Source organism: Scyliorhinus canicula, chromosome 17 (genome assembly GCF_902713615.1).
Source record: "Scyliorhinus canicula chromosome 17, sScyCan1.1, whole genome shotgun sequence".
Taxonomy (NCBI): domain Eukaryota; kingdom Metazoa; phylum Chordata; class Chondrichthyes; order Carcharhiniformes; family Scyliorhinidae; genus Scyliorhinus; species Scyliorhinus canicula.
This window is the reverse complement of record NC_052162.1, coordinates 63,718,346-63,743,060: the sequence shown is the minus strand read 5'-3', so window position 1 is coordinate 63,743,060 and position 24,715 is coordinate 63,718,346. Positions and strand designations below refer to the sequence as shown.

The 24,715-nt window shown below is 43.5% G+C and overlaps 1 protein-coding gene across 6 annotated transcripts in view; it reads left to right on the top strand.

Annotated features, from left to right (window-relative positions):
* cstf2 (cleavage stimulation factor, 3' pre-RNA, subunit 2) overlaps nt 1–24,715 on the top strand; it is a 75,221-nt gene that overhangs the window by 9,988 nt on the left and 40,518 nt on the right. For 5 of the 6 annotated variants that reach the window (XM_038775369.1, XM_038775368.1, XM_038775367.1 and 2 more), the window contains exons 4-9: nt 2,680–2,816; nt 4,196–4,315; nt 4,579–4,695; nt 14,848–14,998; nt 21,768–21,827; nt 24,005–24,061. In XM_038775369.1, coding sequence (XP_038631297.1) covers nt 2,680–2,816; nt 4,196–4,315; nt 4,579–4,695; nt 14,848–14,998; nt 21,768–21,827; nt 24,005–24,061 — 642 coding nt within the window. The remainder of the gene's footprint in view (nt 1–2,679; nt 2,817–4,195; nt 4,316–4,578; nt 4,696–14,847; nt 14,999–21,767; nt 21,828–24,004; nt 24,062–24,715) is intronic. The other variant, XM_038775365.1, reaches the window with a different exon arrangement.

Below are 24,715 nucleotides of genomic sequence, written 5' to 3'. Positions count from 1 at the left end.
AATTAATAGGCAGAAAAATCAAGGGCCCGTATCCGATAATTACACTGCAAAATAGCGGGGAGGGGACAAGGAACGTTAAAAGAACGAGCCTTAATGTTTTGTACCTGAATGTGCGCAGCATTCAAAATAAAATGGATGTATTAACAGTGCAAATAGATGTAAAAGGATATGATATAGTTGGAATTATGGAGTCATGGCTCCAAGGTGACCAAGGATGGGAACTGAACACTGAGGGTTACTCAGTTTATAGGAAGGACAGACAGAAAGGAAAATGTGATAGAGCTGCATTTTTGTTTAACAAAGCTATTGATACAATATTGAGGAAAGATATTAGTACAGATGATTTGGAATCTGTCTGGGTCGAGTTAAGAAGGGGCAAAAAACATTCAGAAAGGTGGTATACAGATCACCACACTGCAGTGGTAATGATGGGAATAGCATCAGCCAGGCAATCAGAGATGCTTGTGAGAAAGGAAGATCTGTGATTATGCGTGACTCAAATTAGTCACAGTATAAAAGTGGAGGAATTTCTGGAGTGTATATGGGATGGTTTTCTGGAACAGTATGTTGAGGAACCAACAAGGGAACACACCATCTTGCACTAGATGTTATGCAATGTGAAAGGATAAGTTAGCAATCTAATTGTGAGAGAACCCTTGGAGATGAGTGACTATTATATGGTAGAATTCTTTATCAAGGTGAATAGTGAGGTAGTTGATTCTGAAACCAGGGTTCTGAACCTCAATAAAGGTAACTATGTTGGTATGAGGCATGAGCTGACTAAGACGGACTGGGAAACATTACTGAAAGAAAAGATAGTGGACAGGCAATGGCAGGCATTCAAGGAACAAATAGGTGAACTCCAAAATTTGTTTATTCCTATTTGGCGCAAGAGTAGAAAGGGAACTGTCCATGGATTACAAGGGAAATTAGGGATAGTATTAGATTCAAAAAAGAGGCATACAAATTAGCAAGAAAAGGCTGAGGATTGGGAACAGTTTAAAATTCAGCAAAGGGAGACCAAGAGATTGATTAAGAAAGGGAAAATACAATTTAAAAATAAACTAATGGGGAATATAAAACCTGACTAAAAGTTTCTATAGGCATGTAAAGAGAAAAAGATTGATAAAAACTAATGTAGGTCCCTTGCAGTCAGAAACGGGGGAATTCATAACAGGGAACAAAGAAATGGCTGAGGGACTAAATTCGTACTTTGCTTCTGTTTTCATAAAGGAAGACATGAATAATGTACCGGAAGTTCTGAGAAACACAAGTTTCAGTGAGGAGCTGAAGGAAATTAGTGTTAGTAAAGAAATGGTTTTGGAGAAATTAATGTGATTGAAGGCGGACAAATTTCGAGGGCCTGATAATCTTGATCCCAGTGTACTTAAGGAAGTGATCCTAGAAATAGTAGATCCATTGTAATTTTCCAAAATTCTTTGGACTCTGGAATGGATCCTACAGATTGGAGGGTAACAAATGTAGCCCCTTATTCAAAAAGAGAGGTAGAAATAAAACAGCGAACTATAGACCAGTGAGCCTAACATTGGTAGTTGGGAAGTTGCTGGAGTCCATTATCAAGGATTTCATAGCACAGCATTTGGAAAGCAGTGGTGTAATCGGACAAAGTCAGCATGAATTTACGGAAAGAAAATCATGCTTGACAAATCTATTAGAATTCTTTGAAGATGTAAGTAGTTGAGTTGACCAGGACGACCGGTGGATGTGGTTTATAGATGCTTCATCGGGATTTGGACAGGCTGAGTGAGTGGGCACATGCACGGTAGGTGCAGTATAATGTGGATAAGTGTGGGTTATAGGAAGGCCGATTGTTATTTGAATGGGTGTAAATTGAGAGAGGTGGATACTCAGCGAGACCTTGGTGTCCTCGTGCATCAGTCACTAAAAGTAAGTGTGTTGGTACAGCAGGCAGAATAACGAAGGCAAATGGTATGTTAGCCTCCATAGCAAGAGGATTTGAGTACAGGAATTGGGATGTTTTACGACAATTGTATTGGGTATTGGTGAGGCGACACCTGGAGTATTATGTGCAGTTTTGGTGTCCTTATCTAAGGAAGGGTGCTCTTGCCATGGAGGGAGTGCAGCAAAGGTTTACCAGGTTGATTCCTCGAATGACTGGACAGTCATATGACAAGAGACTAAGTTGGTTAGGATTATATTCATTGGCATTTAGAAGAGTGAGAGGGGATCTCATAGGAACTTACAATACTCTGACAGGATAGAAAGAATGTTCCTGATGGTGGAGATGTCCTACTCCACAGACGCCTATCCTGTAATTTCCACTCTGATGCCATGTTTTTCTATACCTCCCACGTCAACATTTTTTCCAACTCATTGCAAAGGACAATTAGTGACAGAAGAACATTTTTTTCATGTAGCTTTGTACAGTTCAATTTGGAGCTAAAGTTGCTGTTTTCTGTTCTCCATCTTGAAATAGTGAAGTTAACCATCTTCCATTTTAGCTCTAGTTATTAAAAATATACATTTCTATTATACCAGGCTATAAAACCTTTAAGAACATTGTTATGTTAGCTGGTAATTTTAATAATCTTGTGCACCAGATCTGTGAACACTACACTCCCAGACTACCAGAGGTAATCCAATTGCATTACAGCCTTTTCAGAATGTTACATAACATTATTCTTAATTCTTTTGCAGATCTGGGTACAGCAGGCCCTGTCATGGAGTCTCCGTATGGGGATCCAGTCTCACCGGAAGATGCTCCAGAATCCATAAGTCGTGCTGTTGCCAGCCTTCCACCTGAACAAATGTTCGAACTCATGAAACAAATGAAGGTTTTATTTCCTTTTAATTCTTTGTTGAATTCAACAAAATTTTAAAACATATGTCCATTTTGATGGAAATATATTGTTGAGCGAACTTAAACTAGCAGACTTCCTGTTCCATTCCTTCCCCCACTGCAATCAGGGGAGAGTGAAGAATCAGGGTGACACTCAGTCAGGAGAGCACCATAGACTTCTGGCTAGATATAGCTATATTTTGTGGGCTCTTTGCGACAAGTTTCCGATCAACTTACTCAGCTGGAAAAGTGTGTGGTTTTGAAAGATAACAGTTCTGTAGGGAAGGAAAATAGCTACTTCATAGATCATTACAGAACATAGTTGAAACAGAATCACAAAAAGAGATATTAGATCAGATGAACAAAAGCTTGGTCAAAGAGGTTCTAAGGAGTGTTGTAAAAGAGAAAAGCGAGGTAGAGAGACAGAGATGTGTATGGTGTATCGCAGAACTTGGGGTGTAAGCATCTGATGGTGCAGACAAAATTAGTGGAGTGCATAAAATCAGGAGTGCTCAAGAGGTAAGAATTAGATGAGCAAAGATATCTAGAGAAGATTACAGGGTTTGGGAGGTTGAAGCCATGGAGTGATTTGAAAGCAAGAATGAGAATTTTAAAACCACAACATGGCTTGACTGGAAGCCAATGTAGATTACACAGCACAGAGGTGATAGGTGAATGGGATTTGTTACGAATTAAGATATTGACAGCAGAGTACCGTGTTAATGGCTTAACCGTAGGCTAACCTAAAGTATGATCTGAGGTTTATGGATTTTAGATGTGCGTAAATATTTCTGCTGTGGAAGTAGAAATCAAGTCAGTCATGCTGCAGCTGTGGCAATGCTGAGCAAGAATGGAAAATTGTTGTCTGCAAACTTTAATTTTGAATGAGAATCTCTTGTTCCAGTCATATCAGGAAAGAATATTTAGGAAATCCATAATGATCAAAGGCAAAAGATCATTCTTGTGAATAATGGTTGATTGCCAGTCATTCATCTAGTCTCCTCTATTTTGTGCTATCTTAGAAAAGGTTCAGAAAATCTTGAACCACAAAACTCCTGCAACTACATGATACCTATAATGAGAGTGAGAAGCCCTGCCATTCACAGGTGGACAATTTGGCTTGAACTACTAGATTTTCCTGGTGTGGCAGTGATTACCATTTATTCAGTGTCTCTTTGCAAGGACCTTTGTTTTCATAGTTGTGCAGCAGAAATGAAATTGGTGGTGCATAACTGAAATAAACCTGTGTACCATCACAATCTCATGTCATGTATATATATTTTTATACGTGCAGCCACATACTATCCATACAATTTGTTATAGCTAAATGTGTTCTACATGTGCAAACATTGAGCACAATGCTCTCTTTTTCAGCTCTGCATTCAGAACAGTCCTCAGGAAGCTCGTAACATGCTTTTGCAGAACCCACAACTGGCATATGCGCTCTTGCAGGCACAAGTAGTTATGAGAATTGTGGATCCTGAAATTGCCATGGTGAGTGTATGCTTTTAAAAACACTCCTTCCAGCCATTACACACTTTCAAAATGTTGATGTCAGAAGCATGCCTGAGAAAAGTTTATGCTGAACAGTTAGTATTACAACTTTATTGTGCAATAGGAGGACTTTTAAATGCAAGATCTCTTCAATCTGCTCCAATAGTTTCTGTTACTCAATTTCTGACCATGTTGGGTACCTATTACAAGTAAATGAAAAGCTGATGATGATGAACAATACTGAAATGCTTTGTTCTTTTTAGAAAATGTTACATCGACCTGCCAATGTGACGCCACTGATTTCATCTGGCCAACCTGCAGCAGGCCCGAATGCCCCACCAGTTCAAGCTGCTCCTCCAGTGTCCCAGCCCCAACCTATGGTAGGTTTCATTAGTTCGGACAACAAGCAAACCATTATTTTGTACACAGCTGATGTATGTAATACAGGAATTGAATGTTTGACCTGTTCGTTGATGCTCCAGCTATATGGTATTCGAGTTAAGTTGTGGAATTCAATACCCCTGATGCTCATAAAAATCATTAAGGTTATTAAAGTCAATTGGACAAAAGTTGAATTTGACTTATTCATTCTCCATAGACCAGTGATTCTGTGATAATGCAGATTCTTGTTTCCACTAATAGCCCCTTAGAATGTTCTGAAAAATTGCAAGTGAAATTGTCTCCAGATTTCTACCTTCACTTTCGGGTGCCAGGAATCTTGGCAGAACACAGAAACAACCATGTTCTTGCTCTGATCCCTCATCTAATTTTCAGATTTCAGTCGCATTCGCTGTCAGCAATTGAGACAAAAACTCTTTTTAAAAGCAAATTACTGCAGATGCTGGAATCTGAAACGAAAGAGAAAATGCTGAAAGAATCTCAGCAGGTCTGGCCGCATCTGTAGGGACAGAAAAGAGCTCACGTTTCGAATCCAGGTGACCCTTTGTCAAAGCCCTTTGTCAAAACCCAAAAATCTTTTTGGTGTTTTTGTTTCTGTGTTTGACCTCTCCTGTGCTCCTGGCCCTGGAGCCCATTATGATACCCTTGTTGTTTCAGCTATCTCAGCACTTCTGGAATTGGATTGAGGACTATGTACTTCATTTTAAATCTTTGATTCACTTGCACTTAAAGCCAGCAAGAGGGCTAAAATTAACAGAAGCTGAACTTCAATTTAATGAAAGTCTGTCATGGGTCAAAATATTTATTTTTCCAAGGCTTAAGGGCTACATTTTCATTCTCACTAATCACAGTGGTTAGCATTGCTGCGTCAACAGCAGGTTCAATTCCGGCCTTGGGAGACTATCTGTGTGGGGTTTGCACATTCTCCCTGTATGTGCGGAGGTTTCCTCCCACAGTCCAAAGATGTGCGAGGTGCAGTGGGATGGTGCTGGAGTTTGGATCTACCAGGTCCTGACGGTGGAGTTGGCAAAAAGACGAGCGGCATTCGGGCGAGTGAAGGCGGCACTGTACAAAAAGGGGGTATGATTTGGTATGGTATACCCGGCGAAGCGGAGGGTGACGTATGATGCCAAAGACTTTTATTTTGAGACAGCGAAGGCGCATGAGGCGTTTGTGAGAGCAGAAGGCTTGGGACAGACGTGAGGAGTGGAGCTGGACGAGAGACTGTGGACTGTGATTGGGGAGCTGGAAAATGTTTAAATGCTATAACTTTCTTTTTACTGACGTGTGTTGTAATTTACTTCTCTTCACATTGTTACAGAGTTCAAGTTATTGGTTGGGTTGATTGGCATTCTGTGTTGCGACGGTTATATATTTAGTGAATTGTATGGGTTGGATTGTTATTTTTGTTTTTTCTGTCTCTGGGACTGGGTGGGAGGGGTTGGTATATCTTGGCGGGGGGAGCCACCCGCTCTAGCTAACTACAGTTGGCTAGTGAACGGAGGTGAGGTGAGAGGGGGGCTGCGGACATTGTAGCCTTGTTAGCAGGTTTTGATAGCCTACGAGGCAAGCGAGGAGTGGGGGGAAGGGATTGATGCTGGGAGATGTTTTTTCGAGATGAAATGTAGGGGGGAGGGGGGTTTGGGAGGGGGGGGGAGGGGTTCGATGTTAATAATGGATAGGGATGGATCAGGCTCCTGGGGCAGGGTCTGATGGTATGATGATAGCAGATAAGAGGGGCGGGGGGGGAAGAGAGGGGTGAGAGACCCTCAGTTAGGATAGTCACGTGGAATGTGAGGGGGTTAGGAGGTCCGGTCAAGAGGTCAAGGGTGCTTGCACATCTTAAAAGTTTGAAAGACGATATAGCAATGCTGCAGGAGACTCACTTGAGGGCGAAGGACCAGGTGAGAATGGTTGGGTTAGTCAGGTATTTACTCTGGATTTGGTGGAATGGCTCGAGGGGTAGCTGTAATGGTCAGCAAAAGAGTACGCTTCCAGATGGAGAAGGTGGTGGCAGATCAGGGGGGTAGATATGTGATTGTGACAGGGGCGCTGGAGGGGGAGGTTAGTGGCGCTGTTAAATGTATACGATCCCAATTGGGACGATGTGGGATTCGCAAAGAAGGCGTTTGGGGCCATCCCCAACTTGGACACACACGAATTGATAGTGGAGGGGGGACTGGAACTTGTTGCAGGAGCCAAGGTGGGACAGGTCACAGCAGCGCTCGCTGGTCCCATCAGGGAGGTGACGGCGTTGGCAGGGCTAATGGTGGAAATGGGAGGGGTGGACTCTTGGAGGTTTATGCACCCGAGGGAATGGGAGTACTCGTTTTTCTCAGCAGTCTATAAGGTACACTTGTGGATCGACTTTTACGTGGTGGGGAAGGCTTTGCTAGCTGGGGTTAAGGGGTCGGAATACTCGTCAATTGTAGTGTCAGATCATGCTCCGCATTGGGTGGATATCATACTGGAGGAGCGGGTAGCGCAGAGGCAGGGGTGGAAATTTGATGTGGGACTTTTGGGGGACCAAGTGGTCTGTGACAAAATTGAAACGGTAATGGAGGAATATGTAGGTTTCAACTGTACGGATGAGGTGTCGAAGGCCGTTGTCTGGGAGGCTTTAACAGCGGTGGTGAGGGCTGAGGTGATTTTGTTTAAGGTCAGGGTGGACAAAGAGGAGAGGTTGGAGCAGCAGAGGGTAATAGATGAGATTTTGGAGGTAGATAGGAGTTATGCAGAAGATGGGGACCCAGCGCAGCTGGAAAAGAGGAAGGAGCTACAGGCGAGCTTTGACCGAATATCTACCAGGAAGGCAGTGCGCCAACTGAGGTGTAGTTTACGAACATGGAGATAAGGCAGGGGGTATATTAGCAGGTCAGCTCCGGAGGGAAGCAGCGGCAAGGGTGAGGGATAGGGCAGGGAAGTTGGTGGTAGCTCCGGATCTGATTCACAAGGTTTTTGAGGAATTTTATGAGGTTGTACAGGTCAGAGCCACCGGGGGGAGACCGTGAGATGCAGGAATTTCTAGATGGGTTGGAACCGAGTGTGTCGGTAGGGGGAATATTGGATCTGCTTCAAGTGTTTGGGTCTTTCTCTGAGTACAAACTAAATTTAGACAAGAGTGAGTACTTTGTGGTGTCTCGGCAGGGGAGGGGAGGGCTGCCATTCCGTAGGTACCTGGAGGTGTAGGTTGCCTGGGAGTGAGGAGGGCTCCGCAAGTACAACATTTCTAGTTTGGTGGGGAGAGTGAAAGCTGATCTGGCAAGGTGGGATGGTCTCCCTCTATCACTGGCGGGTCGGGTACAGGCGGTTAAAATGAACGTGCTGCGCGATTTCTGTTTATTTTTCAATGCCTGCCGATTTTCCAGCCAAAGGCTTTTTTCAAGGAGATTGAGGGAAGGATTGCTTCATTCATATGGGGAGGGAAGGTGGCAAGAGTTTGAAAGGTGCTGCTACAGAGGGGAAGGCAGGCAAGGAGTTTAGGTCTTCCGAACCTGATATATCACTACTCGGCGACGAATGTGGAGAAGGTGCGGAGCTGGGTCAGAGGGATTGATTCCCAGTGGGTCAGAATGGAGGAGAGTTTGTGCAGGGGGTCGGGATTGAAAGCACTGGCAACAGCGCCGCTCCCGATAGCCCCAGGGAAGTACTCAGGGAGTCCAGTAATAATAGCTTCATTGAGAATTTGGAGGCAGTTTCGCCAACACTTTGGGTTGGGGGCAGGGTCAAGGGAAATGCCGATTCGGGGGAACCACAGATTTGAGCCAGGGAGGTGGGATGGAAATTTTCGGAAATGGGAGGAGAAGGGGATTAAGATACTAAAAGATTTGCTTCCTAGGGGTCAGTTTACAGGGCTTGAAGGAGCTGGAAGCGAAGTATGGGCTGGAGCAGGGGGAAATGTTTAGATACATGCAGGTTTGAGATTTTGCCAGAAAGGAGATACAGAGCTTCTCGGTGGAGCCGGCCTCCGCATTGCTGGAGGAAGTGCTGACGACAGGGGGACTGGAGAAGGGGCTAAAACATTCATATGTTTTGGTCCTGTCCAAAGCTAGAGGATTACCGGAAGGAGGTTTTTAGGGTAATTTCTAAAGTGGTACACGTGAAGCTGGACCCGGATGGCCATATTCGGGGTGACGGACCTGCCAGGGTTGGAAATGGGTGCAGAGGCAGATGTTGCAGCCTTCGCCTCGCTGATCGCCCGAAGGTGGATCCTGATGGGATGGAGAGCCACCTCTCCACCCTGTGCCCTGGCGTGGCGGGGGAGATACATGCAGGTTTGAGATTTTGCCAGAAAGGAGATACAGAGCTTCTCGGTGGAGCCGGCCTCCGCATTGCTGGAGGAGGTGCTGACGACAGGGGGACTGGAGAAGGGGCTAAAACGTTCATATGTTTTGGTCCTGTCCAAAGCTAGAGGAGTACCGGAAGGAGGTTTTTAGGGTAATTTCTAAAGTGGTACACGTGAAGCTGGACCCGGATGGCCATATTCGGGGTGACGGACCTGCCAGGGTTGGAAATGGGTGCAGAGGCAGATGTTGCAGCCTTCGCCTCACTGATCGCCCGAAGGTGGATCCTGATGGGATGGAGAGCCACCTCTCCACCCTGTGCCCTGGCGTGGTGGGGGGACTTTTTGAAATCTTGACTCTTGAGAAGGTTAAGTTTGAACTGAGAGAAAGAATGGGAGGGTGCTACAATTCATGGGCATTAGTCATCATGCACTTTCAAGAACTGGATAACATCGAACATTAGTTGGGGGGTGGGTGGGAGGTTTAGGGGGAGGGGGTGGTGTGTTTTGACGGTGTTATGGGCAGCACGGTAGCATAGTGGTTAGCACAATTGCTTCATAGCTCCAGGGTCCCAGGTTCGATTCCCGGCTTGGGTCACTGTCTGTGCGGAGTCTGCACGTTCTCCCTGTGCGTGCGTGGGTTTCCTCCGGGTGCTCCGGTTTCCTCCCACAGTCCAAAGATGTGCAGGTTAGGTGGATTGGCTATGCTAAATTGCCCTTAGTGTCCAAAATTGCCCTTAGTGTTGGGTGGGGTTACTGGGTTATGGGGCTAGAGTTGAGATGTGGGCTTGGGTAGGGTGCTCTTTCCAAGAGCCAGTGCAGACTCGATGGGCCGAATGGCCTCGTTTTGCACTGTAAATTCCATGAATTGGTGACTATGGGTGATTCCTGATTCCTTTTTGTCATTTGTTTATGTGAACATGCGGGCTAATGTTTGGGTTTGGTGGGAGGATGGGATCGGTGTTATTGATATAGGGATTGACATATTTGTTACTGATTATTGTTTGTTGTTGGTAGGTGTAAATTTGGGAGAAAATGTGAAAAAGGAGGAGAATAAAAAATATTTTTTTAAAAGCCGAATTAGAAGAATACATTGACATCCTCAACAATTATCACCCCAACATTAAACTTAAAGCCACAGCACACAAGAAAGTATTCATTTCCTAGACTCCACAGTATTTAAATAAAAGCAAAACACTGTGGCTGCTGGAGATCTGAAATAAAAACTAAAAATGTTGGAAAACTGCAGCAGGTGTGGCAGCATCTGTTGGGAGTCAAAGTTTTGAGTCCAATGCAATTGATTCGTCTTTGGAATTGAACTCGGTTAAGTTTTTCGTATACTTTGTTTTTGTTACCACAGTGTTCAAATTGGCATAAGAAAACAATGGGCATAAGTTACCAACAAAAGTTTTTGTTTCAGAAGAACTGACACACATTGTACACACAAAAAGCCACCACCCTAAACACACCTTCCACAGACTGATGGTCACAGCTAATGCATTTTCATTGCATGCGCACAAAGCTGGAAGATTTTAACCAGGCAGATTAAAATGTACCCTTTCTACTGCATCACAGATTTAATTTTAACAATTAATTTAGCATTGATATTGAAGTGTTGCCTAATTTCACTTCTGAAAGGTCTGGTTCTAATTTTTAAATTGTACTTCCTACTCATAGGCTCCCCTAAATTAATTGATCATTTGCCTCATGACATTTCCTTCATTACAGTGACTTCATTTTCAAAGTATTTCTTCTTTATTATTATTTAATGAGGTATGGACATCACTGGCAAGGCCCGCATTTGTTGCCCTTTATTAATTCTCTTGATTGAATAGGGTGCTAGGCCATTTCAACGGGTATTAAGAGTTAACTGTGGATCTGGACTCACATGTAGACCAGATTTCCTCCTCTAAAGGGTATTAGTGAACCAGATTTTATTTTCAAGACAAGAAAAGGAATGAAATGTGGGCATTTATACCTAAAGGAACAGAGTATAAAGGTAAGGAAGTGTTGCAACTATACAAGGCATTGGTGAGACCACACTTGGAGTGTTGTGCACAGTTTTGGTCCCCTTTTTTGAGGAAAGATGTAGTGGCATTGGAGGCAGTTTAGAGGAGGTTCACTAGATTGATCCCAGGGATGAGGGATTTGTCGTATGAAGAGAGATTGAACAGTTTAGGCCTATACTCTCTCGAGTTTAGAAGACAGTAAGAAGTCTTACAACACCAGGTTAAATTCCAACAGGTTTGTTACAAACACTAGCTTTCGGAGCACTGCTCCTTCTTCAAGTGAATGAAGAGGTTTGTTCCAGAAACATATGTATAGACAAATTCAAAGATGCCAGACAATGCTTAGAATGCGAGCATTTGCAGGTAATTGAATCTTTACAGATCCAGAGATGGGGGTTACCCCAAGTTAAAGAGGTGTGAATTGTCTCAAGCCAGGACGTTTGGTAGGATTTTGCAAGCCCAGGCCAGATGGTGGAGGATTTAATGCGACATGAATCCGAGGTCCCGGTTGAGGCTATACTCATGTGTGCGGAACTTGACTATAAGTTTCTGCTCAGCGATTCTGCGTTGTCACGCGTCCTGAAGGCCGCCTTGGAGAACGCTTACCCGGAGATCAGAAGCTGAATGCCCTTGACTGCTGAAGTGTTCCCCGACTGGAAGGGAACATTCCTGTCCGGTGATTGTCGCGCGATGTCCGTTCATTCGTTGTCGCAGCGTTTGCATGGTCTCGAGTTTAGAAGAATATGGGGCGATCAAATTGAGGTATACAAGATGGTAAAAGGTATGGATAAAGTAGACGTGGAGTGGATGCTTCCTCTTGTGGGGCATTCTAGAATGAGAGGTCATAGTCTTAGGATAAGAGGTAGCAAATTTAACACAGTTGAGAAGAAACAACTCCTCCCAAAGGGTTGTGAGTCTGTGGAATTCGCTACCCCAGAATGCGGTGGATGTGAGTAAATTTAAGGAGGATTTAGACAGATATTTATTTGGTAATGGGTTGAAGGGTTATGGAGAACGGGCAGTTCGGTGGCGTTAAGGCCAGGATGTGATCAGCCATGATCGAATGGCGGAGCAGACTTGATAGGCCAAATGGCTTAAATTCTCCTCGTACATCTTAATTGATAATTTCATGATTGCTGTTACTGTGATTGGCTTTATATTCCACATGTATTAATTGAACTTTAAATTCCATCAACTGCCATGGTGGGATTAGATCCCATGGGCGCGATTCTCCGCTCCCGGCAAAAATCGTGAAGGCCGTTGTGAACTCGGCCGAGTTTCACGACGGCCTCGGAGCCCGCTCCTCTCACCGAATTCACCCCCACCCGGGGGGGCTCCGTTATTCTCGGCCGCCGGGCCTTGACGCTTGCGTCAAGGCGGCGCGCCGAGAATGACGCGACGGCGGCGCCTATGTGACGTCAGCCGCGCATGCGCAGGTCGGCCGGCTCCAACTCGCGCATGCGTGGCTGACGTCATGACGGCTGACAGCTCGAACCCGCGCATGCGCGGTGGCCGTCTTCCCCTCAGCCACCTTGCAAGACGTGGCGGTTTGCTCTTGCGGGACGGCGGAGAGGAAATAGTGCATCCAATTGAGACGCCGGCCCGACGATCGGTGGGCACCGATCGCGGGCCTGTCCCCTCCCGAGCACAGTCGTGGTGCTCATTCCCCACCAGGCCCCCTACAAGCCCCAAAACGGGCATCTCACGACGATTTCACGACGGCAGCGACCAGGTGTGGCTGCCGCCGTCGTAAAATGGTCGCAAGCGCTAGGCCTCTGCCCATACGGGTCGGAGAATCGCCGGTCGGCGTGAAAAACGGCGAGCAGTGATTCTTCTGAGTGGGGGGGTGGGAGAATCACGGGGGGCGCCAGGGGGTCGTGAAATTAGTCGGGAGACCCTCCCGCGATTCTCCCACCCGGCGTGGGGAGCGGAGAATCGCGCCCCATGTCTCCAAAGCATTAGCCTGGGCCTCTCAATTTTGAGTTCAGTGTCATTGCCCCTGCACCACCATCTCCCGCAGCCAACTCAATATATAAGCAGCACAACTCAGATATCCTGTTGTAGTGGTCTGCTGACTGCAAAGATTTTGGGAAATCGCTCAAATTGGCATGCGATTGCGATAATAGAGAAGTAAACACAGAAATGCACATTGCACTGTGAACTTAGCCTATTTAAAGTTTACGGTAAGATCATACTTGTCCAAAACTGATCCACTACATCTAAAGTTTTCTACCATGTTTCCAGTTTTCCAATTAAATTTGTGCACCCCCCCCCAAAAAAAAACGGCGGCGGCCATTTCTTCATCACCTCTTCCACAAGTCAGTAAGCATGGAAGAGAAACAGCCTGTGATTGGAGGAGCAGCCCCCCCCCCCCCCACAGAATCTGTCATTTACATGGAGGGTTTAACCTTTCTCTGATTAGTCGCCCCTGCAATTGAATTTCTGGGGTGTTTTGGGGGTGAATTCGCCTGCCACCCATGTGTATTTTAACTGCTGGTCCTTCAACATCCTGACCTTTATAGAAATGTTTGATGTAGACAATCTGATATTAAATATTTATTTTCTTATCCGAATCGTCTGAGATGTTTAGTTATGATCAAGTCTTGTGTTGAAAGATGGGCAGCACGGTAGCATTGTGGATAGCACAATGGCTTCACAGCTCCAGGGTCCCAGGTTCGACTCCGGCTTGGGTCACTGTCTGTGCGGAGTCTGCACATCCTCCATGTGTGTGCGTGGGTTTCCTCCGGATGCTCCGGTTTCCTCCCACAGTCCAAAGATGTGCAGGTTAGGTGGATTGGCCATGATAAATTGCCCTTAGGGTTTCATACGTTAATCTTGAAGGTGAGGGTAAGCTGGCTACTTAACTAGAGTGGGAATGACAGCTAAACCAGATCTTTCAAGTTTCTGGTATAGTAATCGGGATGTATTTTAACTAATCAAGGAAAGTTGCACGGTGTAGTACATGTTCTGTAGGACATCTGAAATCCACTAACTCAGTTCTGTGGTCTTCCAAGATAAAGCTGAGCTACTCGCAGATCTTTAGAATTAGCAGTCATTATATGCCCAAAGAGTATTTATTAGGTGGGTTCCATTGTGGCTATGCTTATAACCCGGCTAGGGTCACTGTCTGTGCGGAGTCTGCACGTTCTCCCCGTGTGTGCGTGGGTTTCCTCCGTGTGCTCCGGTTTCCTCCCACGGTCTAAAGATGTGCGGGTTAGATGGATTGGCCATGCTAAATTGCCCTTAGTGTCCAAAAAGGTTAAGTGGGGTTTACTGGGTTACGGGGATGGGGTAGATACGTGGGCTTGAGTACGGTGGTCTTTGTAAGAACCGGTGCAGACTCGAAGGCCGAATGGCCTCCTGCACTGTAAATTCTATGATTCTGTGATATCTAATGGTGTAGTGATGTTTGGCAATTGCAGAGCCATTGGAAATAGATTTACAACATTCTCCTTGTACATCAAATTAAAGATCTGAACTGTCATTGGGGATGCAGTTTTAAAGTAGAGCCTGTTGCTCCTCAGTAGAGAGGCACAAACAAGTTAAGCAAAGGTTGCAAAATTACATTTTTAGAGGGTTTGTATATTTTCCTGTTTAGTAATACATTACTGAAAATGTGTTTCTACTTTCAAAAAATACCAACACGAAGACAAGGATAAATTATGACTTTTAATTAAGGGAACATTACAAGGAAGCAGTTGATTGCACTAAGGTTAAGAACAGTTTATGAACGGTATAATAACCTGTTGCTTTTTGAGCATCAGGTGACTTTTTCTGTAAGTGTATAGAAGTATAAGTTAACAATAATGTATTTGATTTGCTTTTCTTTTGCTCTCAATTAGAGTGGGATGCATGTGAATGGGGCTCCACCTATGATGCAGCAACCTATGCAGACTGTAGTGTCTGTTCCTGGGCCTGGGCCAGTACCGGGACCAGGAGGACCAGTGCCTGGACCTGGACCAGGACCGGGACCGGGACCAGTTGGACCTGGAGGTATGAAAAAAATGTAAAATATACTTTACAGAGCACCACTGAAATGTTTTATGCTTTAAGCTATATTTTGGAAATACACAGATTTCCAAGGTTCTGTCAGCACCATCTCTCAGCAGTGAAAAAACCATGAGCCCTTAAAGCCACATGCCACAGTCTTGGCATTTATATTAGGATCACATATTTATTTGCATGGATCTGGCAAGTACTAGACAACTATGGGTAAGTTCTGGATGCTTATCTACCCTCTGCTTTGGGGAGAGTGGAGTTACATGGAGCAATAGGTCAAGGTAAATTTCTTTCCATTTACTCCAATGGGGGGAGGAATGGAATTACCCTGAATGTCTTCTTGCTAATGGGGCTAATTCTAAAGTTGTTAACACTTTACAAACATATATTTTCTCAGCCTTTGGGCTCGGCTCATTTCCTGGCTACATCTGATCATACGCCCTCTCCTCACTCCTCCTCCACCCCCCCAACCCAGTCGTGGCTGAAACCTTGTTTGCTGGGGTCTGATATGCAATGCCTCTGAGCCTTACCTGACTTAAGACATAAGCTGGGTTCCTTACAATCCCCAATGTAGATACAGTCCACCCTCTAAAACAACTAGCCTGGAAATTACAATATAGAAGTAGTCTATTCAACCTTTCAAGTCTGCTGCACCATTCAGATGTGTAATTTAGTTGTATTTTCCCACCTTTGCTCCATCATCGGTAGTAAGATTTTTGAGTCCATTATTAAGGATAAGATTACGGAGTACATGGAAGTGATGTAAAATAGGGCTGAGTCAGCGCTACTTCGACAAGGAGAGGTCATGCCTGACAAATCTATTTGAATTCTTTGAGGAAGTTAGACAAAAGAGAGCCAATGGACATGATCTATTTGGATTTCCAGGAGGCAGCTAAATAAGATGAGGGCCCATGATGTTAGGGGCAAGGTACTGCCATGGATAGGGTGATTGGCTAACCGGCGGAAGGCAGAGAGCGGGGCTAAAGGGGTCTTAATCAGGATGGCAGCCGATGACTAGTAGTGTTCCACAGGCATCAGGGTTAGGGCCACAACTATTCAAGATATACATTCAGGATCTGGAAGAAAGAACTGAGTGCATTGTTGCTAAATTTACAGATGGTACAAAGATATGTAGAGGTACAGGTAGTGTTGAGGAAGCAGGGAGGCTGCAGATCGACTTGGACAGGCTCGGAGAGTGGGCAAAGAAGCGGCAGATGGAATACAATGTGGAAAAGTGTGAGGTTAAGCATTTTAGTAGGAAGAATAGAGTAATAGACTATTTTCTAAATGGGAAAAGGCTTTGGGAAAACCGAAGCACAAAGGGACTTGGGTGTCCTAGTTCAGGATTCTCTTAAGGTTAACATGCAGGCGGACGCGTTGAGTAGATTCAACGCGTCCACAACATGTGCCAGGCTCAACCTGATATAGTTTAAGGTCGTTTGCCGGGCACACAATGACAGTGGCCCGGATGAACAGGTTCTTTGGGGTAGAAGATAGGTGCACAAGGTGTGCGGGAGGGCCAGCAAACCATGTCCATATGTTCTGGGCATGCCCAAAGCTTAGGGGATTCTGGCAGGGGTTTGTGGATGTCATGTCCAAGGTGTTAAAAACAAGAGTGGCACCGAGTCCAGAGGTGGCGATTTTCTGGCCTGTGCTTCCCTGGTAGCCCGGAGATAGATATTATTAGCTTGGAGGGACTCAAAGCCCCCAAAGTCAGAGACCTGGCTATCTGATATGGCTAGCTTTCTCTGTTTGGAGAAAATCAAGTTCACCCTGAGAGGGTCACTGTTAGGGTTCGTCCGAAGGTGGCAGCTGTGTTTCGACTTTTTGGGGGGAAAATTAACAGTCAGCAGAAAGAGGGGCAGGGGGGGCTGGGGTTTAGTTTAGCTTAGAGTAGGGTGTTAGAAAAGGTGGGACCTGTGAGGGAGGAAGATGGCTTTTGCACTATATTTATATTTGTATGTATATTGTTTCTTCTGTTGTTGTTCTAAACCCATAAATACCTCAATAAAATGTTTATTAAAAAAAGGTTAACGTGCAGCTTCAGTTGGCAGTTGGGAAGGGAAATGCAATGTGAGCATTCATATCGAGAGGGCTAGAATACAAGAGCAGGGATTTACTGTAGAGGCTGTATAAGGTTCTGGTCAGACCTCATTTTAAACATTGTGAACACTTCTGGGCCCCGACCAGTAGGAGAGGTTAGAACTTGAGGGCTCAGACTCGAGGAATGATCCTTTAAAACAGAGTTGAGGGGAAATTTCTTTAGCCAGAGGGTGGTGAATCTGGAACTCGTTGCCTCGAAGGCTGTGGAGTCCAAGTGACAGATTGTCTTTAAATGAATCTTGAGATAGGTTCTTGATTATGGGATCAAGGGGTTATGGGAGAAGGCAGGAGAATGGGGATGAGAAACGTATCAGCCATGATTGAATGGCGAGCAGACTCGATGGACCTAATGGCCTAATTCTGCACCTATGTCATGCGGTATGTGGTCTCATGATTTTGAACATATGTAGGTATCCAATGTATGTAGTTTTCATCTTTTCCTTATTAATTGCTTCATGGTGAAACAACAATGTAAATTCACTGCTTTTATATTTTGAACACTTTGTTCTGAACCCCAGCTCAGTGTACAGTTGTAATACTCTATCAGTGTCACTAGATGGTAATCAAGCAATGTAGAACTTAGTAATACTACTAACAGTAACTAGTAGAAACTCAGTATTGTAAAAGTTTAATTTGTTACAGAATTTAATGAATAACTTAATTCAGTGATTTAATTAATAAATGAATTGTTTGCTGTGGCTCAGTTGGTAGCACATTCATCTCTGAATCACAAGGTTCTAGGTTCAAATCCCACTCCAGCACTTGAGCAGAACAGTCAAGACTGACACTCCAGTGTAGCTTTGAGGACGTTCTTGGAGGTGACATGTTTCTGACAATTTATAATTGTGGCCCCATCTGCTTACTCAGATAGATGTAAAAGACTCCTAGCACCATTTCAAATAAGAGTAGAAGAGTTATCCCCACTGTCTTGGCCAAAATTTATCTCCCAGTTAACATCGCATGAAAACAATACCAGGTTATTATCACATTGTTGTTTGTGGGAGTTTGCTGATAGCATATTGGTTGCCATGTTTCCTACAAAACAACAGTGACTAGACGTCAAAAAATATGTCATTGGCTGTAAAGCATTTTGAGATGTCTAATGATTGTGAAAGACTCTATAGAGCAAAAAAGGCTATTTTCAGTTGGTTCAGCTATAACTTCAGTTCTTGTTGATTTGTGTATTGTTAGCAACATTGAAAAGGTGTAAAACGTATGGGAAGTTTTTTACTGTTCAAACTGCTTCAGTCATCTGTCAGTGGTGTGCAATGCTAATCCCATTAAAGTATGAGGGATCATTGGGAGAAGTCCATTTAGTTATCAGTGTATTATGAGGCATCTTTGAAACTAGCCGAGGGCAGCACGGTGGCGCAGTGGTTAGCATTGCTGCCTCACGGCGCTGAGGTCCCAGGTTCGATCCTGGCTCTGGGTCACTGTTCATGTGCAGTTTGCAATTCTCCCCATGTTTTGGTGGGTTTCGCCCCCACAACCCAAAGATGTGCAGGGTAGATGGATTGGCTAAATTGCCCCTTAATTGGAAAAAAATAATCTAAATTTATTAAACCAAAAATTTGAAACTAGCCTACCATCTAGGCTAGGGTTAATGCCCTCTCCCTTAAGACATTGTTAACCCCTTATATCACTTTCGCTTACAAAGCAGATAGGTAGCTATTTCCTGCAAACTCTGTTTCCTCAAATGGACCATGAGATGTACCCTTCTGGAGGCCGGTATGCCGCATCTTATTGAGTATACCTAAATCAAAACCTATATTCGGTCTCTTATTTATCAGGAAAAAAATCGCAGCGTTTTACTTTGTTGTACTATTCTGTTCTGTCTATGTTACATTATGTCGTCTTATTGCCGGATGGGGAGGAGAGCCACTGCATTCTTATTGAGGAAAGGTTACACATGGTCTGCTGGATGATGTAACCGTCTTACTTCAGGAAACTTACAATTTTGTTCAAATAAGATGCTCCCTCTAGATTTTCCATCCCCCATCAACATGTAATGAAACTCTAGTCTTCAACATATTATTAATTGATTAATATTGCTTGCTTCATAACTTTAAAAAATATGTACAACACGGTTTCATCAGATTTTGCATTTATTTCTCCACAATCACGACAACTTGAGTGTAGATAGCACCGTTAACAAAATGAAATGTCCCAAGGCACTTCACAGGAAGTTATTAAACAAAGTATGACACAGAGCCACGTAGAAGCTATCAGGTCAGAGGACCAAAAGCTTGTCCAAAGAGAGAGGTTTTAAGTAGTGCCTTAAAGGAAGGTGGAAAGGTGTAGGGAGAGAGCTCCAGAACGTGAGGCCCAGGCAATAGAAAGCACAGCTACTAATGGTGGCTCAACTATTTTTTTCAAATTTAAAGTACCCAATCTTTTTCCAATTAAGGGGCAATTTAGCATGGCCAATCTAACTACCCTGCGCATCTTTAGGTTGTGGGGGTGAGATCCACACAGACACGGGGAGAATGTGCAAACTCCAGATGGACAGTGACCTGGGACTGGGATCGAACCTGGTCCTCGGCGCCGTGAGGCAGCAGTGACAACCACTACGCCGCCGTGCCACCCAGTGGCTCAACTATAACTGGGAATGCACAGGAGACCAGAATTAGGGGAAGCACAGATATCTCAGAATTGTGGGACTGGAAGAGGTTACAGAGAAACGGAGGGGCAAGGGTTTGGAGGAATTTGAAAACCAGAATCAAGACTTTAAAATCAAGCCATTGCTCAACCGGGAGCTAATATAGGTCAGTGAGGACATGGGTGATAGAGACTTGCTTCTCGTTAAGACAGCAATGTTTTTAGATTATCTCTGACATATGGAGGGAGGAATGTGGAATACCAGCCAGAAATGCATGGGAGTAGTTAAGTCTTGAGGTAATAAATGCATGGATTAGGGTTTCCGCAGCAGATAAGCTGAGGTGGAGATAAAGTTGAACAATGTTACAGAGGTGGAATTAGGCAGTCTTAGTGAATTCATGAATATTGTTACAATCTCCGTAGATGTCGATAACTTTGAAAAGGAAATTCAAACTTCCAGTTAATAGATGAAAGGATAACACACAAAATTTCATGTTTTAGACTTTTTACTGAAACAGAAGATTAAAAGTATCATTAATTAAATCATATGGCCTTGTGTCCAGGTAGAAAAAAATGATCAATTATTCTTGAAAGCTCAACTCTCTTTTAACTTGGAAGTAAATGGATAGTTCCTATTCACAACTCAACATTCTTAGCACTTTTCTCAACTCTTTGGAGACTCATAGTCCAGCCTACAGGCTGTTGCCATTTTCTTCAAGTGTGAATACTGTATCTGTTTCATAGTTAAACAATTTGGGCCTGGGCTCCCTTTAACTTTTAATAATCAAAGCATCCAGGCTTGCTGTCAGGTAGATTTCACAACATGGCACCCTAATTTACCATAAATTAATGAAACAGACCCAGAACATAATAATCTTACATTCTTACAATTCGGAGGTTTATGAGGTCAGAAACACATTAAGCCATTAAATTCTTGATCTGAAGCTTATTGTCCCAGAATAATATCAAACAGCAGTCAAGAGTCTTGATGATGTATGGGCAAGGGAGAAAAAAATCATTTTCTTTCCTTGAGGCGAATTGGATTCAGCCCAGATCAATAGGTTTGAAAACCCTCTCTTAACTGGTGATGAAGCAGGTCAGCATGGTTAGCACTGCTGCCTCATGGTGCCGAGGACCCTGGTTCAATCCCGGCCCCAAGTCACTGTCAGTGTGGAGTTTGCACATTCTCCCCCTGCCTGCATGGGTCTCACCCCCACATTTGGGGCCTCACGGTAGCATGGTGGTTAGCATCAATGCTTCACAGCTCCAGGGTCCCAGGTTCGATTCCCGGCTGGGTCACTGTCTGTGTGGAGTCTGCACGCCCTCCCCGTGTGCGCGTGGGTTTCCTCCGGGTGCTCCGGTTTCCTCCCACAGTCCAAAGATGTGTGGGTTAGGTGGATTGGCCATGCTAAATTGCCCGTAGTGTAAGGTTAATGGGGGGATTGTTGGGTTACGGGTATACGGGTTACGTGGGTTTAAGTGGGGTGATCATTGTTCGGCACAACATCGAGGGCCGAAGGGCCTGTTCTGTGCTGTACTGTTCTATGTTCTATGTTCTAACCTAAAGATGCGCAGGGTAGGTAGCTTGGCCATGCTAAATGAAATGAAAATCGCTTGTTGTCACAAGTAGGCTTCAAATGAAGTTACTGTGAAAAGCCCCTAGTCGCCACATTCCGGCGCCTGTTCGGGGAGGCTGTTACAGGAATTGAACCGTGCTGCTGGCCTGCTTTGGTCTGCTTTCAAAGCCAGCGATCTAGCCCTGTGCTAAACAGCCCCTTTACCCCTTAATTGGAAAAAAATAATTGGGCATTTTAAATTTAAAGAAACACAAAACAAACTTTTGAAAAATATATAATAATTGGTAGTGAAGCTTTCAGTAAAATCTCAACCTAGTGAATTAGTGTCATATCTAAATTGCTAGTGCAAGAAAAAGATAGGTTGGATGCTGCATTATCTGGATGTTTTGATTGTGGACATTTAGGGGATAATGTAGAAGGGGCTTGACTGCATCAAATATGTGTAATAACTAACTCTAACTTCAGGCACAAATTAATTTCTACAGGAAACATGCAGCCTCAGATGGGTCTTCCATCAGGACCGATGCCAATGGATAGAGGACAAGGTATCTGTTTTGTTATGCTCTGTATCTTTCTAATTTGTTGATTGTGCTTGGAAATGACGCGTGCCCTTTATTTGTTTCAGCGACCAATCATGGCTATTTAATTTCAAAGAAATCCTTTTGTTAATGAGGACTTCTGTTCAAATTGTAGTAATGAGTAGCAACTGAAGTTGTGTTCTGGATGAAACCAAATCACTTTCCCTGCAGTTCACTAGATACCCCTCCCCCGTTGTCTCCAAAAAGATTTTGTAGTTAAATGGAATATATCTGATATATCCAACATGTCCTTAGTTCCTGTTTCATGGAAGCACAGCATTTTGTTCTTCATTTTATGTTAGTGCGCATCTTTACTGCCTCTCTCACACTTGAGTCGGGCTGAAGGTGCAGTAATTTGAGGACCATCAGCCTGAAACCGCTCTTGCGTGTTTTCTAAATGACAGAAGTCTAGAACAAACCGGTCTCCTGTTGACGTTTATTGGTATGTAGCATTGGTTAGATCAAGGAGCCACTTTGCTGAAGAACGACTAAAGAGTCTTCCTAAAACAGAAATAAGCTTCCGACATGAGGTGTGCCCCACTGTGATGGGCTGACACTAACTGTGTACCATTCAACCAGGCCTCTGAATGAGGAACATGTTTTTCTTCCTTTACCTGAACTCATTCTAACTCCGAGCTTAAAATCCTATGGCATTTCTGTCGGACCACAATCATCATCTCCAAAAATAAATTTTAATTTGCTCAGCTGCATTCTATAAGCCTTATTTATTTTGAAGTAGAGTCCAACATAGATACGTTGCAGCAAAGTGGATTTCTATCTCATTAGATGCAAGATTAAGTAGAATATGTAGTGTCATAGATGTAATCATGCAATTCTTGATATGATTAAGAATTGTAGACAGTTCTAGTGATAATGTTTGGAATGACCTTTTAGCTTCTTCTGTGCATTCTATGCATCACTGTAGCCTTTCCCTTCCTCATTTACCATTTTAAGTTCATAAAGTTAATCACAGGCATTATTTGTTTATACATTTTTATTTTAACGGTCTTTTAGTTGTATTCATTTAGAAGATTACACTAAATTATAAGTAGAGCCTAGTGAGCAAATGCTGATGAATCATTACAGCAGAGTGGAAATACTGATAAGACCTAATACCCGATTAATAGCTTGCAAGTTTTCTTTGGATTGTGGGTGATTCAGGTGCGCAGTTGACTATTAAATGAAGACCTTAAATTGAGTAATAAACTAGGATAATCATTCAATTTTATCTTAGAAAAATGTAAGTATTCGTATTTGGACACTGAAAACAGTTGTTCACTAATATATTAGACGTTTGGTGTTATGAGAAATTCAATTCCTCGCATAGTCTCTGGCCCAATGATCTTTATTTTCCACCAACTTCAAGTTTGACACCTAATAAACAAATTATTACATTTTTATTTTATTAAATACCTTGAAGTATTTCCTGCCATGTTTCTTGGAGTCATTGGACAGTGTTCAAAGGACAACAGTATTAACTGCCAAGACAGAAAGATATTGAGCCTAATTTCTGTCTTCCTTGAGGTTTGCTCAGGACTTTTATAGTGAACTGCTGTAGATAATTTCAATGGTGCCTGCCTTTTGGCACAGATGGTTGCCAATAAACCTGGTTTTCAAAATTAAAAATGGCCAGACTTGTAACTTGCTGGAACAACAGAAATTCTTGTCAAACATTTATGCTTGATATTAGCTTTCGTATTACGTGGCATTTTGCTATGTGTCTTTTTATTTTCTTATTTCTCTTTTGAAATTCCTTTTATTTTTGTTTGCTCGCCTTATCCTTTCAAGCTTTTCATATTGATTTTTTTCTGTGATGATCTTCATGGGGTCCTTTTTCCTTGCTATTAGTGTTGGATTTTCTTAGCACTGGTCTACTCCCCACTCCCTTCCGCTGTGAAACTTTTTTCCTGTTACAGCAGCCCCTTCTTCGAATGTTTTTGGCCATACCATCCTATTCTTCTTGCAGACTAAGCAACGCTGTCTACTGCATTGTTGGTGCTTGTACTGCCATCATCAGAACCCTCCAGGGGGAGTGTTCTAAGAAAGAGGTGTTGCATGTGCTTTTGTTGCTTTTAATGCACAAACCTGAATGTTATGAAGAACGGGTTATCCACTGCAATATTCTTTATCTCGTGTTCTCACAGGAAATATGCACTCACCTGTGGCCTCCGCAGGGACTGCACAGATCGAGAGAGGACAAGGTACTACTAGTCTGATTGAATTTTTAACCTCTGATCTTACATCTAACCTGTAACAGACAGGTATAACCCTTGCCCTTTACTGGGTTGCTTTCACTTTGAGAGATGTTATTTTTGTTGAATGAGATGTAAGGGTTAAACTTGTAAAATGCAGAATGAGGTCAGAGGTTAAATAGTTGTTGGAGTTTTACTGTGGTGCACCAAAATGTAATAAACTTGTCCTAAATGTAGTCCATTGGTTACAATATATAATACTATTTCTCAGGACAAAGTTCCAGTGATCAAAAATCATAAGGAATGTGCGAGGATCTTAGTTAATGCCTTCTATATCAAGCACTTCATAGTATGTAGCAGTGGGATGACCACCATTTTAACTTTTAAGCCTATATTAGAGGACATTTAATTAGATTACAAATGGATAGGTGTGGCTACAAAATTGACTTTCATGCCAATAATGTTGACCAATTTAATGGCTACATAATGCTGTGAAATGCCATGTTGTCATAGGGATTTGGTGGTCATTACTAACAGGAACAGAGAGTATGCATAAGTGGGTCATTTTCTGGTTGGCATGATGTAGCAAGTGAAGTTCTACAGGGATCTGTGCTGGGCCCGCGATTATTTACAAACTAAACTCAATGTCTTGGATGAAGGGAA